This window comes from Nothobranchius furzeri, chromosome 3 (genome assembly GCF_043380555.1).
Source record: "Nothobranchius furzeri strain GRZ-AD chromosome 3, NfurGRZ-RIMD1, whole genome shotgun sequence".
Classification (NCBI taxonomy): domain Eukaryota; kingdom Metazoa; phylum Chordata; class Actinopteri; order Cyprinodontiformes; family Nothobranchiidae; genus Nothobranchius; species Nothobranchius furzeri.
This window is the reverse complement of record NC_091743.1, coordinates 87,045,347-87,066,457: the sequence shown is the minus strand read 5'-3', so window position 1 is coordinate 87,066,457 and position 21,111 is coordinate 87,045,347. Positions and strand designations below refer to the sequence as shown.

The 21,111-nt window shown below is 43.9% G+C and overlaps 1 protein-coding gene and 1 long non-coding RNA gene across 5 annotated transcripts in view; one reads left to right on the top strand and one right to left on the bottom strand.

Annotated features, from left to right (window-relative positions):
• pde5ab (phosphodiesterase 5A, cGMP-specific, b) overlaps positions 1-21,111 on the bottom strand; it is a 158,918-nt gene that overhangs the window by 85,036 nt on the left and 52,771 nt on the right. For 3 of the 4 annotated variants that reach the window (XM_070549687.1, XM_054734092.2, XM_054734093.2), the window contains exon 2: positions 5,844-6,348. In XM_070549687.1, the coding sequence (XP_070405788.1) occupies positions 5,844-6,348 (505 nt within the window). Of the gene's footprint in view, positions 1-5,843; positions 6,349-8,445; positions 8,536-21,111 lie in introns of those variants that run through there. The other variant, XM_054734102.2, reaches the window with a different exon arrangement.
• Positions 10,082-10,643, top strand: LOC107384725 (uncharacterized). Its single transcript, XR_001572891.3, has 3 exons — positions 10,082-10,175; positions 10,327-10,394; positions 10,565-10,643. It is a non-coding gene; the product is annotated as an uncharacterized lncRNA (long non-coding RNA).

Below are 21,111 nucleotides of genomic sequence, written 5' to 3'. Positions count from 1 at the left end.
ACGTCTTTTTGAAAGTGGTCTTACATCAATGTTTCAGGGTTCTGTCACTTTAAAGGTAAACTTTAATCACAGAGGGGTCTCTAGTAGGAATGGACGTCTTGTAAGTCATCCTCTGGGGGAAAAAAAGCTCCGGTGCGCTTGTGTGAGGACGTAAAATTCATCTGAAGGAAAAAAGTGGCAAAACATGACAGGATTGGGAGGATTGGCTAACAACGTGACTGTATGTTTTATCTCCACCAATAACACAAGCCTGAAGAGTTCTGCTGTGTGGTGGAGTTGCTAATGCTAACAGTTAGCTTCTACTAGCAGGACGTTCTCTGCTGTTTCCTGGACGCTAAACCAACAACAGCCTTCCCCGTCGTGAGTCCAGATGGGTGAGTCCATGACTGTTAATGACAGTGTGACGTAGATCTGTCAGGATGTTCTCATCCTAGAGTTTCACCGTCTGTTTTCTATCAGAAGCTACTGCAGGAGATAGGTGTAGGAGACTATTTTATGTTCAACCTGCATGAAACCTTCACAGTGACTGATTATGATCAAAAATAATAATTTAAATATGTTTTTTATTGTCAGGTTTTCCTGTTTAACGAGTGAACACAAATAAGTGCAGTTAAAAAATGTATTTTTAATAAAGTTGACCTTTAAAAAACAATTTCACTAACAAACCCTTTTTAATTGTTCACCTCTGACTAACTTCTGCTTCCTGAAACAGGAGCGCCAAAGCTTTTTTCCTCCAGAGAACATCTTGTAAGGCAGTCATTGATACTAGAAACTAAAGTAAATGTATTGGCACAACAAGTGAAGGAAAGCTTTAATGCTAATAAGCTGCTACTAGTCACACCCACCAATTCCCCGATTGGCTGCTACGAGGTGAGGAGCTCAGATATCCAGGAGAGGTGTGGAGTAGAGATGCTCTTCCTCCACGTCCAGAGCTGAAGGTTCCTTGAATGTGAACAGGTGAGGGGTGGTTCTATGCTAATTTTCTTGACTATGATGTCACAAAAGGGGACATATTAAAGACTCATAGAAGAATGTGATTACCGAAACCAAACACAGACAGATTATTTGTGTTTGGCATGTTAATAAAACGTGTAGCGATGGGTACCGAATTCGGTACTTTTTAAGGTAGCGACCGAATTCCATAGTACCGACTGAGCACCGATTCACGTCATTTGAAACGGTGCCTCGTTTTGGTACCCGTCCTTCATAACGAGAACTTGCCTAGACAGCTGCGCATGCGCAAGAGCGTTATGTCGTCGCTCGCTGCGAGCCAGTTGTAAACAGAGCAGCATGGTAGAAAGAACGCACGCTAAAGCTTGGGTCCACTTCACTAAATGTGATGGGTAACTGGGTGATGATGAAACCAGCGACAACGATCTAAGTGAGACATCCTCATCTTAATCTGCTCCGGTAGGTAAATAAAATGTTTAAGATAACGTTAGCTTGATATATTAGCTTCCGTTTCGCTAATGGTGCGTTCGTTTTCTCCTCGGAACTCCGAATTTCCCACTGGAAGAACATGAACGCGCTCTAAAGTTTGGCTTCACTTTACTAAATGCGACGGGTGAAGATGAAACCAGCGACAACGATCTAAGTGTGAGGCATCATCGTTTTAATCTGCTCCAGCAGCTAAAGAAACTGTTTAAGATAACGTTAGCTTGATATGTTAGCTTCCATTGCCACCATTGTTATCAGCTAATGGTGCGTTCGCTTTCTCCTCGGAAATTCTAACTTCCCAGTAGGAAAAATCAAATGAAAAAGGACGGCAAAAGGAATGAAGATACACAGTAAATTTAGTTCACAGTAAAGATGTTTGCTTCAGTTTAATTATCAGCTTATAAAACTACAAGGACGATGTTAAAATACAAACTGTTGTATGTTATTTATCGTGATATTTATCAAATACGGTTATAAATTCAGAAAAAAATATATTTAATTATAAAAGAGAATTAAAATATTAAACACTCAAAAGTATCGAAAATTGGTACCGTTAAGTACCGGTATCGATTCCTAGGTACTGGGAATTAGTACCGACTCGATTCAAATGTCAAAGGTACCCATCCCTAAGCTCATTATGTCCTCTTTAAAGATAAAACGTACCCTTTACTACAGGCTGACAAGGAAAATGCTCAGCAGATTTCATCACTGTTTAACAGGAAGAACACTGCTTTACTTTATAAATAACAATCAAACGCAGATTAAAGTTTGTTTTAATGACATTTTATCCTTTGGCAACCAGCGAGAACATCAAGCACCTGTTTGCTCTGCAGCCATCATCTCGTTTAAACCAGCGCTTGAATCTCAGACCATGTGTGTGTAAGTGTGTGTCCTAGTTAAACACAACCCTCCTTCACAGCCTCATAATGTGCCATCCAAACAACAGGCGTAGTGGTAAATGATTGAAAGTTTCCGCGGACCTGCGGTGTGTTTTATTATTCCATGAAAAGGTTTGGGCGCTGGGATCTGTAATGCTGGGAACCCTCATTACTGGTTTTTAGAAGATGACTCAAGGTGACATCTGTGGTTTTTCCTCCACACCGGCAGAGTTTTCTGCTTCTGAGAAATTCCACAAAGAGCTCTGTGGAGTAATTAGTGAGGATTAGTACAAGTGCCCACCCCATAACCGGAGGGTTGTAAGTCCACGTCCCACTCAAGTCTGTCATTGTGTCCTCGGGCAAGGCACTCAACCCTCCAGTGGCGCCTGTGCTCAGCCAGTGTGCCACAGGAATGCCGTGGCTACAGTGTAGCTCATCACAACCAGTGTTACGTCCCCGACATGAGTTGGTAAAATGTGAAGGATGGGATTAGCATAAAAACTGGCGGCGGAGTTTAAACTGGGCTTATTTGTACAAAAAGGTAGTTAAAAACACAAGCAAACAGATGGCGAGCATTATTAAAATAATGCTGAACAAAAATACTCAAAAAGGTTAACATTAAAAGAGCAGTTGCCAACATTAAAAACACCTGGTTAAAACTTATTAAAAGTTTCACCAAAACAGAAGGTGTTTCTAAATCTACAAAGTTGATAAAAGTTCTAAAACAATTCATTGACATAAAACACCTGGTTAAAACTTATGTTAAAAGTTTTACCGGAACAGAAGGTGTTTTAAAAACGAAGTCAATAAAATTGCAACAAACGAAGTTAACCTTAAAAACCAACGAACACAAGATCGCTCAAGAGTTTCAACTATAAAAGTTAAACTCATCAAAACGAAGGCTCGAACGAACGAAGGGGTTAAAATAAAACAAATCATGGAGAACAGCAGAACCCCTGCACTGCTGTCTCCCAGACTTCATCTTCTTCTTCTTCTTCTTCTTCATTTCCGGTTAAATGGCGGGTGGCAACTAACTTAAGGTGCATTACCGCCACCTACTGTGCAGGAGTGTGAGTCAGAGCGAGGAGAGAAAAATAAATAAATAAATAAATAAAAAATAAAAAATAAATTAATTAATTAATTTAAAAAAATAAATAAATAAATAAAAATTCTATTAAATACCTTAATTTTCCTAAGAAACTCTAGCACCAACTTATAATTGGACTTATTGCCATTCAACAACGTTCTCAAATTCCAAACATCATATCCTTTATCTCTCAACCTATCTAAAAATTCACCCCTAATTACATCAAACTTACTACAAAAACACAAAACATGTTCTACCGTTTCCTGTTCTGTCCCACAATCACAAAAACCTGTTAGATGTTTACCCAAAATATGCAAAGTGCTGTTTAATCCCGAATGTCCTAATCTCAATCTCGTTATTATTGTTTGTTCCCTATTATGTAACTCCTTAATCGACATTTTACCTACTACGTTCTGAATATTAAATAAATGTCTGCCCTTTTTATCCCTTACCCACATGTCCTGCCATTCATTCATAATTCTATCCTTAATCATTGACTTCACTTCGTTACTGCTAAAAGGGATCGGTTTCACTACTTCTAACTTTACTGCTTGCTTTGCGTAATAATCTGCTAATTCATTCCCTTCTATCCCCCTGTGCGCCGGTACCCACATAAATCTTATTTCAATCCCTAAGGCACACAACCGAAATAGGCATTCAAATATTTCTAGAAAAATATCAACTCTATTTTCATTACTTCTTGAATGAAGTGCCAACAAAACTGATAAAGAATCCGTACATACTATACAATTTCTAAATCTATTTTGCTCAATCCAATCCGTCTCCCAAACTGCTGAAGGCACAGCCTTTTTATCCTAGGTGTGGCTCATCAGGAGGATTCAGTTCAGCTGTGCTCCTCAGCAGCCTGGAAGAGAAGAGGAGGAGGGGCGGTGTCCAGTCAATCACCAGAGCTGGGTGATCCTGGCTGCTTTTCCCCTCTTCAGGCTGGCAGCCGTGACAACCAGCGTGTGAATGTGTGTGACTGTTGTGTTGTAAAAGAAGCCACTTATTCACCACAGATTCAAATAACAACATGGACATTTCATTTGCCAGTAATCCCCCTTAAAAGGTGAACGTAACGCATCAGACAGCCTCGTTCCATGCACATCCACATATCTCAGACTCTATTTGTTATAACTGTGACGGTTATGGCTTACAGCTTATGAAAACCCCACGCTTAAAATTCCAGACCATTAGAATATTGTAAAAGTTTCAACATTCTAGACTCAAAGTGTCACTCTGATATGAATCAAAACACCTGCAAAGGGTTCCTGAGCCTTTAGGTCAGGCGTGGGGACCCTGGTCCTCGAGGGTCAGTGTCCTGCACGTCTCGGCACTTCTGATTCAGTGGTTGAATCACCTGTTCAGCAACTCATCAGGCTCTGCAGAAGCCTGTTAATCACCTGCTGATTGAAATCAGGTGCGTTGAAGCAGGTTGAAACTATAATATGCTGGATAGCGGCCCTCGACGGGCCAGGGTTCCCCATCCCTGCTTTAGATGGTCTCTCAGTCTAAGCTGGATTACCGAAATACACTGACTTTGGCATTATATTCTAATTTTTTCAGTCTGGGTTTGTTTCTTCCCTGGCTGAGAACAAGGGCGGATTTAGGACTGAAGAAGATCCGGGGCTTAACATGTGTGCGTGTCACGTGCGCGAGCACACACACACGTGACACGCACTAGTCAACATCATATATATTTGTCTTGTACCACATAATTTTTAATCTGAAGCTACACATTAAGCATTTTCAGGGAAGAGTATTGTTCCTGTTAGTGTTTAGTGTGAGATGATAGTAAATATTCCCGTTCTTTCTCCAACAACTTTACCTGATAGTAAGCTAACTTTAGGCAAACCAGCAGCACAACAAATATTTTCAAATAAGACTCACAAACCTGAGTCAGCACCAGTCTCATCAAAGCTGGGGTTCTGTCGCGGTACTTTTGGTCTAAAAAACGTCCTTATGTCCATCTTCACTCATGCGTTTCAGGCAGAGAGTGTAGAAGAAGCCGGCTGCTGAAGGGCTTCTTCTTCAGTGGTGGAGGCTCAGGCAGGCTGTATACAAACTACTGCCAGCTGCTCCCTCTCTGTTGGACTTTGGTACTGCACGTTACTTCCTCGTTTTAGATCTGAGGCTTTTCATGAAACATCCGGGGCTTGAGCCCAAGTAGCCGGGCCTAACGCCGCCCCTGGCTGAGAACAACTTAACCCTCTCAGGCTCAAAATAAGTTTTGATAAAAAGATGAACAACTAAGTCCTTCAGGGGAACTTCTGAGTTAAAAATGCTCGTGAAATACGTATGTGGAGTAACCAGGTAGGTAGGTTTTAACGTTGCAAACCTGCAACACCTGCCTCCAGAGGGTTAAACCAGGTGTGTTAAATCCTCTGTCTGTGGGACGAGTCCAGTTAAACCAGTGAGAAGAAGCAACAGCCGGCTCTTACCAGAAACAGTGAGTAGCGATCTGCAGCAATCAGCTCATTGATGTGAAGGAAGATCTTGTGGCAAAGTGCCGTCACATCCAGGTGACTCGACACTTCCTTGACCAGCTCCAGCAAGCGGGCACATCGGTCACCCTCCCCGCCATTACAGCCTCCATCACCTACACCACCCTCACCCATCACCGAGCCCCGGACAGGGACAGTTTCACGGTCCGCGTCACTTAAAAACGTTAAAGAGCCCTCGGAGTCCTTCACCACGATCGGCCGTAGTGGGCGGTCGAACTCTGAAGCTGAGATTTTGCGAGTTGGGGTGCCGGGAGCCGGGCTTGAGATGGAGGCGGGCGAGGGGCAGCGGTTCTCCAGGAGGCTGAGAGAGGGTGGGAGGACGGCGGCAGAGGAGGAGAGATCTGTAGTGGACTGGTGGACTCGCTGCTGGGAGGGGTGTTCTTTGGATGTAGACGGCTGGATGTTGTGGACCCGCTCAGCAAACCAGGCGTTCACCATCTCCCTGTCAAACCAAGAAGATACAATACACCTTAAGCTCATTAGACTGGAAGATGAAGCAAACCAAGTCCAGCTTAGGGGACCTCGAGGTGATGATCCTGTGGTCTGATCATCTGATTCAACACCACCATTTTTTTGTGGTGGATGTCGAACCAGACCTGGCTCGTATTCCAGTTCCCTTCAGCCAAACACAAAGTTCTTTAGTTTGCACAAAGTTAACATGAACACAATCTGCATTTCTCTTCATCGTTTGTCTCCAATCATTCACGTGAGCACTCTGTGTGCGGTTTGGTTTGGGGGGGGGGGGGCTGGTGCCCATCTCCAGCAGTCAACGGGCAATAAGGCGGGGTACACCAGAGAGCCAGTCCATCGCAGGGCAACACAGAGACACACAGGACAAACAATCATGCACACACACACACACACACACACACACACACACACACACACACACCTAAGGACAATTTAGACAGACCAATCAACCTAACAGTCATGTTTTTTGGACGGTGGGAGGAAGCCGGAGTACCCGGAGAGAACCCACGCATGCACAGGGAGAACATGCAAACTCCATGCAGAAAGATCCCAGGCCGGGAAGCGAACCCAGGACCTTCTCGCTGTAGGGCAACAGCTCTAACCACTGCGCCACTGTGCAGCCTAAATGACCTCTTACATTTGAATAAAATATTAGGTGATTGTTCAACTTCAGCATGAAAGAAGGTCCCTTCCCATTCTGTAAACATCTAAGTTGATTTTTCTGGAACACCTAAAGCCTGGTTCATGCTTCTCCGTCAGCTCCACAAGGGACAGACACACACGGATTGACGGAAGCGTTTTGCTCTCATGCTTCTCCGTCTCCTGGGGAGTGTTGCAAAGCAATTCCCCGCCAGGACAGCAGAGGGCGTAGCGCTGTTCTGTGGTATCCTGTCACGTATCGGTCCAACATAGTGTGTTTATATTGTGTTTTTTGTATATAAGAGACTTTTAACACGGACATATTTGTCTCTCATCCTCCTCCACCTCTTCATGCGCTCGCCACCTCTAAACCTACGTTTCCTGTCATTTCCGTCCACAAATAAAACGCTTGCTGCGTATCTTTTCACTCCTCCAGTCACGGGGGATCTAAACGTACATGTTTTTAGAGTTTTTTCGCCACGTATTCTTCAAGCTGCTCCGTGTCTGCTGCTTGTTATCCTCGGCTCTCTTTATGTTTTTGAGGGTGCAATGGCGGCGGTGTAAACGACAGCGGCGTCCTGACCAATCACAAGCTTGCGTTGTCCGTCTCGACTGACGGATGTTTAGAAAAGAGAGCTCGACTCTGTCCGTCCTTGCGGAGCTCTCCAGCAGGCCCGCAAGGACGTTGCGTGTCTCCACGCTGACGCAGACGGAGAAGCATGAATCAGGCTTAAGACTTCTCTCAGGTTGTACCTTTAAACAAATATTCTTGCAAATTCAAAGTTTTCCAAGTGTTTCTGACACAAATGTCAGGATTCCTGAGATCTGCCACTTTCCCAGTGACCCTGACGAGTCCCTGCAGCAGTCCTCCTTGTGTTTCTTTTCAAAGTCTGAATATAACTTTATGTTTAAGATGCTAATGCACAAACAGTTTACACACAAACACGTGCTCCCTGAGCCAAGTGATGAGAAAGATCTCAAGTTTTCGTAGTCCCAGATTGACTTGTTGCCTGTCAGCAATACAGGTCACCAGCCACTGAGGTGGTGGCAGGTCTGAACCCTAAAGAGTCCTGTGACTCAGATCTTTGGAACAGTGAGGAGCTGTATGCTCAACACTTGAATATCCCAAATCCAGGGGCACGACCATCCTCGAGTCCTCAACGATTCCAGCTAAGTCCGAGTCGAGCTTGTAAAACACGGAGGACACGAAAAGCTGCCCGAGTGTTTGTCTTAAAGCCTTAAAAATCGAGTTATTATCAGTCAATTGGAGCACTTCTATGAGTACGAGTACATGCACGTGGTATGGGTATATGTATCTATAAGAATGTAGACAGTGCGATGATTAAAAATTGGACCTAATAATTAATTAACTAATAATGATAGGATGTTGATGTGTGATTTAGGACCAATTTAAGAGAAGGTCTCCCACCTGTTTTTGGACGCTGAAAGCAGAGAGGTCCTTCCGGCTAAACCAGCAGAGAGCTTAGTTTTGGTCCTTCATCCCACCAACTTTGTCCAGTTCAACCAGCAACAATTAAGATTTGTTTTCTAGTCCAGAAAAGCTCCTCAACACTAGTTAGTAAAGGACTTGTGAGAAACAGCAAACTCCTCTGCACAAAGACACGTGTGAAAACAAAGGTCAGAGCTGCACAGCCCTTTATAGCCTTCCCTAGAAAGACTGAGGTGCTTTCCGACTTTTAATTCTAGTAAAATGACTGTACACCAGATCAAACACCCAAGGCTCTTCTAGGAATGATCCTGCAGGGTTTTGTGGAGGTGGAGATTAAAGAGCTACATTCAACACTCGTATGTGGCTAAAGTTTAACCGGTTTGTATTTGATCATGAAAAAGCACTAATTACTGTAATAAATTAGGTTATAAAACTACATTCTTCAACTTTAGCTGATGTTTATTAACTCACATATGATCTGCATAATAACTCTTTCAAAATATTAATGTTGCACATTTAGCAGCTTTTTGGTTTGCGTTATGGTTACTAAACTAACTAACCAACGACACCCTGGTGTGCTGATGAGGATGCAGCAGTAAAACCCATGAGTGCATCACACAGAGAAACGCCATTCAAAGAAAAGCTGTAAATTCACATTTTCATTCCAGGAAGACAAAGTCTTCAATAGTCACATGGTGGTAGTTCAGACTTAACTTTTAGAGAATAAGGAACCATCATTTCACACCTAATACAGGTAACCCTTAAACTTGTGAGGATCAAAAAGAGCCCCCTCAGACTGAGTTGAACGAGAATCCACCTGTATTTGTTTTCTCTAATTATCTAACAATGAAAACCTTCAACATCATGTAAATCACTTTCAGGCAGAGATATAATCAGAAAAAAATCAAATGATGTCATAAACACATAAAAATGAATCCTTGAACCACGGAAACTTAAAGTTACTGTTTTATACCAGACCTGTATGTACATGTGCTAATACCACTGGTCATGGAGAATATCTGACCCCCCACCCCAACTTGATGGGGAATGTAAGTCCCACCTAGCCTAGCCTAGCCTAGCCTAGCCTAGCACACACCGTAGCAGTAGCAAAGCATCTTGCTCTGCAGGTCATTCCAGCCATGCTCCCCTGTGGCCTGAGAGCGTCTACTATTGGCTCGATCAGCGAGGTTAGCCATTGACTAGAACTGCAACATCAGAACTGCAACGGAGAAAAACTACAAAAATGGCACTGGCATGGTTCAGTTCATTTATTTATAAAGCACCGTCCACACAGGCCCGGAGTGGCTAATCGGGAGGGTCTGGAGAATTCCCGGTGGGCTGCGCGATGTTTGGGCCGCATGGGCCGGTGCTCTCGTTTTTGTTTTTTATCATTTTATTTTTATTTTTTGGTGCCGGTGTTCAGTCATGGCACTGAGGCCGCCGGGCTGATCTCATACGCTCCTCCCGGCTGTCTCTACCTGCAGGCTGCAGCTCGTTTTTTTTCTTTTTGCCCAATATGCGCCTGTGCGCACCACGTGACCTCGCAGTTGACGGAAAGATGGAAAGTAGAAAGAGCAAGGGTGGCGCGGAGAAGGCAAGAATTAAAAAGAGGAAAGCGCTGGAAACAGATGCAGCTAAATGTGCAAAAATGAGCACCTTTTTTTCTCAAACAAGCTTGCGGTCTTTAACTTCAAATGAAGATAAAACGGGTAAGGCAAGTCAAGATGTTAAACTTTACCGGCTGCAAATCACCATTCAAGTTAATTAAGCATCAATAATGAATTATATGGCGTCATGACATAACGTTATGTAATATAGTCAACAGTATGATGTGACTGATGCCACCAAACTGTCTTGTAGCCCACAAGATCCAGTAGGCCTAATAAGCACCAGGCAGAAACCCACCATTCCAGAGTGGACATGTACAGGTAGGATTACTTATTGAGTCAGTGAACTGAATATTATTAAAATTTATATGATGAAAACTATCCTGGCTCTATATGAAAGTGTTCTAAAATGCTAGATGATTCAGCATTGATCAGAAAGCGTGTAAAAAGGAAAATGAATGCTGAATTGTGACAATTTTCACACAATGTAGTGTCAGAAGAAGAGCCAGGAGCCAGCAGTGAGGGTATTGCTCCTGTTGGGATAGAAGGTGAGCCAACTCATGTGCAAACAAGCAAACATTAGTTAATTTTAATGTCCAAATAATAGTAGTGACCTGTTGTATTTTTATTAGTAAATGCACAAAGCCCACAACAGATAGTTATTAGAATGAAAGTAAAATGAAATAAGCCTGCATATTTTGCCATAGAAAATATTTTAATTGGTTACAAAAAATGTGTTTTCCATATCAAATGTGCTAAAGCTTTACAGATGATTATTTTAATTGTGTGCAGGTGAGTATAGGGAAACTGGAAAAAGTGTGAAAGGGAGTGCTGAGTCATTTCATTTTAAAGGTTTGAAAATCTCAGAACAGCTGTTTGAACAGAAGGTAGATTGTTATATTGTTAGAGAATGTGTTGTAAAGAACAATGTTGGAGATGTGCACTGATGTTCAAATAAACCTACATTGTAAAGCAACTCTTTCTTGCACTGAATTACAAGGCTTTACCGAGTAGTGTGCTTTTGTAGACTATACATATAAAGTTCTAACATGATTTTAATAATAATTCATTAAGTGGGCCGGTCTGGGGTCTGAAACTCCAGGGCTGAAAATGTGTCCCACTCCGGCCCTGCGTCCACAACCTAATCAGCAGACGAAGGAGCTGAACACAACTAAAGAATCTATAAAAACCATCTGACGCAATCTGCGTTGAATTCATCCGGAAGTAATTCCTGTTTTATTAAAACCTTTTTTTTTTTACAAATTTGGCCAATCAGAATTTGACACGTTTTTAGGGCTTTACCAAATACCTCAGAAGTCCCTCCTTCCTTCAGACACAAATGTGTTAATCTCTTTGTAAAAATGAGAATGTTTTAAACACTTATGTGAAGTGGATGTTAAACATTACTAATTATCTTATTGTAATGTGTATGAGTACTGATAGATTAACTAGTTAAATCAACACATTTGATAATTTCAACCTATAAATTGTAAAGTCACTTATGAACTTTCAGGAAGAAGAACTTTATTCAGTAAAAGTGCAGTGCCCATGAGGCCTTGAGCAAAGATGTTACGTCTCTGGACTGGAGCAGAGTATTGGGCAAGACAGGTGGTGTTTTTGTGTCTGCAAATGAAAGTTCATTTCTGGTCAATTTGTGGGTGAATATTTGACCACTGGTACGTTACATGAGTATGTAACCGATTGGTGCTTAGTGCTGTCCAACTGTGTGCAGAGAAAACCATAGATTTCACCCCACCACTGGGTGGTTTCAGCATCTCGTGTTCATCCTCCACTTGTGCAGATTCTCCCACCTAAAAGATGAGAGGTCAGCAGTTTTCATCATAGGTATACCTCAACTATGAGGAATAAAACTAGATAAACTGCATTTCTTGTAGAAATGCTGTTTGAATGCTGGATAGCTTAAACTCTTAGCTGAATCAGCTTAATAGCTGAACTGAAGCTGAAAGTAAGCAAAACTGTCAAAATGAGCTGAATGTGTTGAAAGATGTAGAAGCAAAAATCACTAAGCAAATAAAGCACAAAAAGTAAGTGAAGAATGGAGAAAAATAATCCTAAATGGCAAAAAACTGAAATCTGTGAACATTGTATAAAAATCTGGACAGCTAAAGTGTCTAAACATCTGTTATTTCAGTTCGACAAGTTTAACAGTTTTAATCTTTACATTTAGCTGAACTGTGAAATTAGCAGCTTATGCTAAATTTGGTAACTGATTGCTGAAGTTGTTGAATAGCTGAACTGAAGCTGAAACTAAGCTAAACTGCCAAATGAGCTGAATGTAGTGAAAGATGTGAAAGCAAAAAGCACCAAAATGTAAATAAAGCACAAAAAGTAAGTGAAGAATCAAGAAAACTCATCCTAAACAGCAGAAAACTGAAATCTCTGAACATTGTATAAAAAACTGGACCGCTAAAATGTTTAGTTTTTATATTTAGTTGAACTGTGAAATGAGTAGCATACGCCGAATTCAGAAACTGATTGCTGAAGCTGCTGAATAGCTGAAATGAAGCTGAAACTAAGCTAAACTGTCAAAATGAGCTGAATGTATTTAAAGATTTAGAAGCAAAAATCACCGACAAGTGTAATAAAGCTCAGAATATAGGTGAAGAATGGACAAAAAATGCTAAACAGCAGAAAACTTTAATCTTTGACCATTGATTAAAAACTCAAAAGTTGAAATGTTAAACAGCTGGCATTTGAATGAGGATAGTTTAATGGGTGCATTTTTATAATTGGCTGAACTGTGAATTTAGAAATATTTGCTGATATCTGAAACTGATAGATTAACATATGTTCAGACTTGATATGGGATGGATGAATGGTTGGATGAATGAAATAACAGATGGATGGATGGATGGATGGATGGATGGATTCCTTAGGCCAAGCCGATCGATTTGATGTCTCACATGTGTGGGTGTGTAATTCCATTTAGCCAGAAGATGATTGACCTCTCTCAACCAATCAGGGAGCTGGGAGGGAGCGGGGCACTTTCCCACCAATCAAATTTAACTTGTTTCTAGTTTTAAGTACAGATAGTTCAAAAAGATCAAAAACAGGAGTCTGTTATTGGCTCAATATTCTGCTTTTTATATTCATTCCTATGAGACTTGGTTAAAGTGATTTGTAGTTCTTTGTGTTGCCATGGTAACAGATGACAGGAGTCTGCTTTAATAAAGCAACGTACAATGTCACATGACTCTTTTAAACTTTGAATAACATTTCTATATTAAAGTACGTTGATATAGTTGTGTCTAAAATATTGTTAAATATTGTTGCTAAGCACGTTGCCATGGTGACACAGAACACAATATCAAGTTAATACAAGACTCCTGGGATCAAGCAGGTTGAATTGATGTATCATATGTGTGGGTGCATATTTCCTTTTAGGCAGAAGACGATTGAAAACTCTCAGCCAATGATAGAGCAGCGAAGGAGGAGGGGGCGGTTCCTGCCTTCTGTCTAGTGTTAAAATGTCAGCTATGCTGCTAGTTTTAAGTGTATAGAGCTCAGAAAGATAAGTATGTATATATATATATATATATATGTATATATAACAGCTGTATGTTATAGGCTCAATATTAGGCTTTTCACTAGTGATGTGACGTTCACGAATGAATCGAATCTTTTGAATGGATTTTCAAAGTGAATGATTTCCTTGGTTATTGTGGATAGTTGCAGTTTAAGAGGGCCTTTTGGATGTGTTTTTCTTCCCGTTTACGGTCTTGTTCATCTGTGATTAGAGCTGTACGTTCATGTAGAGCGCCGACTAGTGAGAGTTTGTGTGTGACTGGGTACCGAATTCGGTACTTTTTAAGGTACCGACCAAATTCCATAGTACCGACTGAGCACTGATTCACGTCATTTCAAACGGTGCCTCGTTTCGGTACCCGTCCTTCATAACGAGAACTTACCAAGACAGCTGCACATGCGCAAGAGCGTTTTGTCATCGCTCGCTGCGAACCAGTTGTAAACAGAGCAGCATGGTAGAAAGAACGCAGGCTAAAGCTTGGGTCCACTTCACTAAATGTGATGGGTAACTGGGTGATCTAAGTGAGACATCCTCATCTTAATCTGCTCCGGTAGGTAAATATAATTAGCTTGATATGTTAGCTTCCGTTTCGCTAATGGTGCGTTCTCTGTCTCCTCGGAACAACGAATTCCTGACTAGAAGAACATGAACACGCTCTAAAGTTTGGCTTCACTTTACTAAATGTGACCGGTGAAGACAAAACCAGTGACAACGATCTAAGTGTGAGGCATCATCGTTTTAATCTGCTCCAGCAGCTAAATAAACTGTTTAAGATAACGTTGGCTTGATATCTTAGCTTCCATTGCTACCATTGTTATCAGCTAATGGTGCGTTCGCTTTCTCCTTGGAAATTCTAACTTCCCAGTAGGAAAAATCAAATGAAAAAGGATGGCAAAAGGAATGAAGATACACAGTAAATTTAGTTCACAGTAAAGATGTTTGCTTCAGTTTAATTATCAGCTTATAAAACTACAAGGACGATGTTAAAATATGTCACACCCGGTCATGTCTCCCCGTTTAGTTCAGCCTTGTGTCTCGTTGATTACTCCCACCTTCCTGTCAGGTTTGATGGGCTGAGCTGGAGTGGTTATGAGACCCAGGCGCGGAGAGAATGGTGGATGGAGACTGATATGTGGCAGCGTGGGAAGTTCTCTTCCCGTATGGTTCGTAGAGTTAGTGTCTTAGGTCTTAGAATGGCTTGGCGTCTATCGTTAGATGATGACTGAGTGCCGGCTCCGCTGTGACAGGTCCTTAAATAGGCTCAGCGGGATGACGTCACCGGGAAGCGTCGGTGACAGGCATGCTGGGAACTGGAGTGCAGCGCCAGCCCAGCCCGCAGAGGAGGTTAAGAGGAGGAGTTCATGACAAAATACAAACAGTTGTATGTTATTTATCATGATATTTATCAAATATTGTTATATATTGAGAAAAATATATATTTAATTATAAAAGAGAATTAAAATAATAAACACTCAAAAGTATCGAAAATTGGTACCGTTAAGTACCAGTATCGATTCCTAGGTACCGGGAATTAGTACCGGATCGATTCAAATGTCAAAGGTACCCATCCCTAAACAAACAGATTGTATATATTGTAATGTATATAGGAAAACTTCTCTCTCTCAATAGATAGACAATCGGACTTGTGCAAATGGATGTTTTCTTACATATACACCAATAATAATAATAATACTGACAGTATGTATTGAAAAGGCTATGATTCAGAGATAATATCAAGACATTTAATACCATTTAATAAATGAATGAATGAATGAATGAATGAATGAATGAATGAATGAATGAATGAATATTTTATTTGGGACAGTGTTAATGAACATACATGTAGGGATAGCATGAATGTAAACACACCAGATTGTAGCCTAAGGCTAATTTCCATCTGTAGTCCCGAGATGGTTGTCACATAAAAGTCCAGTGACGTTAACAAAGAGTTTGTTGACAAGGAAATAAATAAATAAATAAAACATCAATAAGACACAAATATGAGATTCTGGTCACTGCGGACCCGAGGTGTTTGTCACTTTCGGGTTCTCTGACATTCGGAAAGTGGTCCAATGGCATCATTTAAGTGAGCAGTGATAATTGTCACGAACTACTCCAGCTGACTGCATTCCATTCATTCCTGCCACTAACATGGCGACTGACGTCATCACGCTGACACTACTTAAGGAAGTGCCGGCGTTTCATTCATTGCTCAGTCATCGTTCTCACCAGACTTTGCATCGAGTCTCCAGGCTTACCAGCCCTCTAAACCCTCAAGCTACACCTACAGGAAATAACCACACCGGTTATCTCCGTCTCTCCGCGTCTGGGCAACAGACCTCTCGGTCACGCTTCAGATCTGCCAACGAACCTGACAGGATGACTGAGCCCAAAGTTGACCCAGCGGAGTTCGCGCGTCTGCGTGCCGAAGTGGCTCAACAACGCGCAACCTTGGATCAGCATACAGCAGAAATGAACCAGCTCCGTGCCATAGCTGATCGCCAAGCAACTAAGATCGAGTCACTCACCGAGCTAGTACTCCAGCTGACCACCGCTCTGCAACGTCAGACCGCAGCTGTTCCTGACAGGATGGAACCACGCCTCAGCCTTCCAGAGAAGTGGGACGGAACCAGGGGATCCCCGGAAGGCATGTTGGCGACCCTGGCCATGACTTTTGAGTGCCAGCCAGCACGTTACCCCACATCCTGCTCTCGTGTCGCCCTGCTGACCTCACTGCTGACAGGTCGAGCCGGTGAATGGGCGGCGGCTCTTTACAATCAGAAATCTCCTGCCTGCAATGACTGTGAGACTTTTGTAAAGGAGATGAAAAAGACTTTTGTGCATCCCAGCAGCGAGGTCTCGGACGAGACGCGGCTGCTTCAGCTTCGCCAGGGCTCCCAGACGGCGGCTCAGTACACCTCTCGCTTCCGGACGACAGTAGCTCGGTTGAGGTGGGATGACGCCGCCCTAAAGGCCGTTTACCTGGAGGGGCTGTCACCGAGAATCCGGGAGGGCATGATCGGGCACGAGGTCCCAACCTCCCTGGACCTGGCAGTGGATCTGGCTCTCCAACTGGACCGCTGCATCCTGAACCGGCCGAGCACCATGTCAGCCCCCGTACACACCAGAATCTCATTCATCTACAGACTGCCCGCCAGCTCGACCCACGTCAGGCTCGGTGGGCCCTCTTTTTCGAGCCGTACCACTTCCATATCGCCTACCGGCCCGGCTCCAAGAACCTCAAGGCGGACGCCCTCTCTCAGCGTTTCGCACCAGATGCCGCCCCCCCGGAGCCTCGGACCATTCTGCCGACTCAACGCTTCCTGGCCTCCCTCCAATGGCCGTTGGAGCAGTCCATACAGGCGGCACTTCCTGGCGATCCAGCGCCGCTGGAGACCCCACCGAACCGTCTCTACGTTCCCGCCTCCTGCCGGCAAGAGGCGCTCACGTGGGGGCATTGTTCGCGGCTCGCGGGACATCAAGGACAAGCCCGTACCCTCCAGTTCCTCCGTCGGGCTCTCTGGTGGCCGTCCATGAGGAAGGACGTCCGCGAGTTTACAGCTGCATGTGATGTGTGTGCTCGCTCCAAGTCCTCCAACCGACCCGGCGCTGGAGAGTTGCAGCCTCTCCCTGTGCCCAAACGGCCGTGGTCACACATCGGGCTTGACTTTGTCACGGGACTGCCGGCGGTCGACCACCTGGACACTATAATGGCTATCACGGACCGTTTCTCCAAGGCCGTGCACTTAGTGGCCCTGGCCGGCCTCCCCACTGCCAAGAGAACGGCCGAACTGCTCCTGGAACAGGTGGTGCGGCTCCATGGTTTCCCTCAGGACGTGGTTTCCGACCGAGGACCCCAGTTCGTCTCACGCTTCTGGAAGGCGTTCTGTCACCTGGTCGGTGCTTCCACCAGTTTGTCCTCTGGATACCACCCGCAGACAAACGGTCAGACAGAGAGAGCTAACCAGCAGCTTGGACGCTACCTGCGCTGCTTCGCTTCGTCCCAGCCGACCACCTGGCCCCGCTTCCTCCTGTGGGCGGAGCTGTCACACAACCTCCAGACCTCCTCTGCCACGAGTCTGTCTCCCTTCGAGACCTGTTACGGTTATTAGCCTCCTCTGTTTGATCATCAGGTGCCCGAGGTGGAGGTCCCTGCTGCCCAGACGCTGGTCCGCCGCTGTCGGCTCGCCTGGATCCGGGCCCGTGCGGCCATCACCCGGGCCAACACGGAGTATGCCCGTCAGCATCGCCGCCGCCACCGGCCTGGCCCCGTCTTCCGGTCTGGCGACCAGGTGTGGCTCTCCTCCGCTAACCTGAGGATGCCGGCTGGCTCCCGGAAGCTCACTCCTCGCTTCCTGGGTCCGTTCCCTGTCCTCAAGGTCATCAATCCAGTCACCTGCCGTCTACGCCTCCCGGCTACTCTCCGGATCCACCCGGTCTTTCACGTCTCCCAGCTTAAGCCGGTGATCTCCTCTCCTCTCCACCCTCCACCGGTCCGGGTGCCTCCGCCCCGCGGTGTTGAGGCGGATCGCACCTACACGGTCCGCAGGATACTGGACGCCCGCCGCCGGGGACGAGGTTGGCAGTACCTCGTGGACTGGGAGGGGTACGGGCCTGAGGAACGCTCTTGGGAGCCCACGAGCTCGTTTGTCGATCCTGCCCTGCTAACAGACTTCTGGGCCCGCCGTCCTGGGACTTCGGGTGCCGTCCCTAGAGGGGGGGTCCTGTCACGAACTCCTCCAGCTGACTGCATTCCATTCATTCCTGCCACTAACATGGCGACTGACGTCATCACGCCGACACTACTTAAGGAAGTGCCGGCGTTTCATTCATTGCTCAGTCATCGTTCTCACCAGACTTTGCATCGAGTCTCCAGGCTTACCAGCCCTCTAAACCCTCAAGCTACACCTACAGGAAATAACCACGCCGGTTATCTCCGTCTCTCCGCGTCTGGGCAACAGACCTCTCAGTCACGCTTCAGATCTGCCAACGAACCTGACAATAATAAATACTGAGGGGTAAATCATAAATACATCATATATACAGTACACATTCTTTGGGTTTGCATTATTTACAGTACAGTAGTAGGCACATTGGTGGGGATGGCATAGTTCACATTTTTTGCATAAATTATTACAGTTTTTGTGTAAGGAGTACACGCTATTAGCATACAGGAATTGCGTTTGTAGTGACAATATCTTGGTTTCATGATTATGTTTTTGCACCGTGGTTACATACCTGATTTGACCAGAGCCATTTTTTGGTTTCCATTTTCAATGTGGCGAAGGTGGAACATTTTCTAATGGATTGGGGGAGGCTGTTCCACTGGTGGCCACCCTGTACTGAGAAGACTTTCTGTCCAAATGTTGTTTTTCTGAAGGGGATCAAAAAGTCCCCACGTGGCTCTTTTTGAGGTGCCATTGCATCTAATAAAGTCGCTTAGCGGAGGTGGGGCGAGAGAGTGTAGTACCTTGTATGTTAGCCACAAGTTTGATTAGATTGTCTAGGTTGAGGAGTTTATGCTTTTTCAACATGTGGCAAAGGTGGTGAGCCTTGTTTTTTTTTTAATCAAGCAGCTTTAGGCTTCTTTTGTATTGGGTTATGACCGGTTTTAGTGTAGCTGGGCAGTTGAGCGACCAAGTTGTCAGGCCGTATTCTAAGTGGGAGCTGATCATGGCGTGAAAGTAGATTTTGGCAGTCTTTGTGTCTAGATTGTTCCTGATGTGGTAAAAGTTTTCCTTATTGAACTTGAGCATCTGGGTTACTTTTCTTATGTGGCTTTTGAAGGTTAACGTTGGGTCTAGGGTGACCCCGAGGTATCTGACCTTTGGTGCTAGCTCAAGCTCTACCCACTTCAGAAATACGTTTGATTTTTGTTGATTTAAGCATTTTCCTTTCAGAATTACATTTGATTTTTGTTGTTTTAAATGAAGTTTTGTGAAGTGCATGCATACGGCTTTGGAGGTGTTTAGTAGGAGACAAGATTCATTTAACCAGTCGTAGATTAATGATAGAGCCACTGTTAGGTCATTACCAGCCTGTTCGATGTTGTTAGCTTGCAGGTATATGTCGGCATCGTCTGCATACATTTGTGTGTGGACATTTTTGCAGACGTCAGGTAGGTTGTTGATAAAGAGAGAGAATAATATTGGTCCAAGAACCGATCCTTGGGGAACGCCGGTCTCGCAGTCCAGATGTGTGGATTTTGTTCCATCTAAGGCCACGTACTGTTTACGTTTACTTATGTAGGAGGCAAACCACTGAAGAGCTCGGTTGGAGATGTTAAACTGAGTCAGCCTGGATAATAGCATGCGATGGTTAACTGAGTTGAAAGCTTTCTTTAGATCTAGAAAGACTGCCCGACAGAGTGACTCTCGTCCAGCAAGCTTTTCAGGTTCTCTACTAATATGCACAAGGCTGTTTCTGTAGAATGATGGGATCTGAAGCAGAATTGCATTCTATGCATTGATGGTTTGGTATCCTCAAGATGTGCGGTTAGAAATTTGACTACCCATTTCTCCGCTATTTTTGACACAACCGGGAGTATACTAATGGGGCGATAATTGGCCATGTCAGTTCTAGCGCCTGATTTGAATATTGGGGTGACTGCTGCGATTTTCAAATCTGATGGGACAGTGGAGCTTTCGAAATACATGTTTAGTACGTGTGTTATTGGGCAAATAAGGAGGTCTCTGTGTTCTTTTAAAAAGCTGGTATTTAGGCCAAATGCGTCAACGGCTTTTGAGTTTTTTAGGCCCGCAATTATCTTAGCCACCTCCGTGTCTGTGATCTGGGTGATTGTCAAAAGGTTCAGATTGGTATCTTTTGTGTTTGTGATGGGGATGATGGGGTTGAACTTCTGACTGATCTCCTTGACTGAGTTTATAAAAAAGCTGTTTAATGTGCTGGCAATGGATGAGGGTTCTCTAATAATGGTGCCATTAAAATGCAGTTGTTACTTTGATGTTTTTGTTTGAGTGGCAGCCTAGGAGTCTATTTAGGTTTTGCTAGATGCGTTTACCATTGCCGTTGGCATTCGTTATTAAATGAATGAAGAAGTTAGCTTTGGCTTGTTTTAAGCTTAGTGTTACCTTGTTTCGCATTGAAGTGAAACGCTGTCTGTCCAGAGTTAGTCCTGTTTTCAGGAATTGTTTTAGGAGTAGATCTCTTTTTTTCATAAGGGTTTTGCATTCATTGTTTACCCACGGCAGAGCAGGTATTTTGTTTGTTTTAGAGGAGTAAGTAGATATAATGTTTTTGAGTGAGTTAGTTAGGTGGCTATTACAGAATTGTAGGTCTTTACTGTGCAGCAGAGGTTCCCAGTAGGGCGATTTTAGCGCTTCTGCTACATTATCTCGCTGATTTCTTGGTATGAATTCATAGAACGATCTATTATTGGAAGAACTGCATAAGGTATTTTCTGTCCATGCTTTTGTACGCTTTCTGGTAAATAAGATAAAGTTGTGGTCTGAGATGCCCGTTACAAGGTTG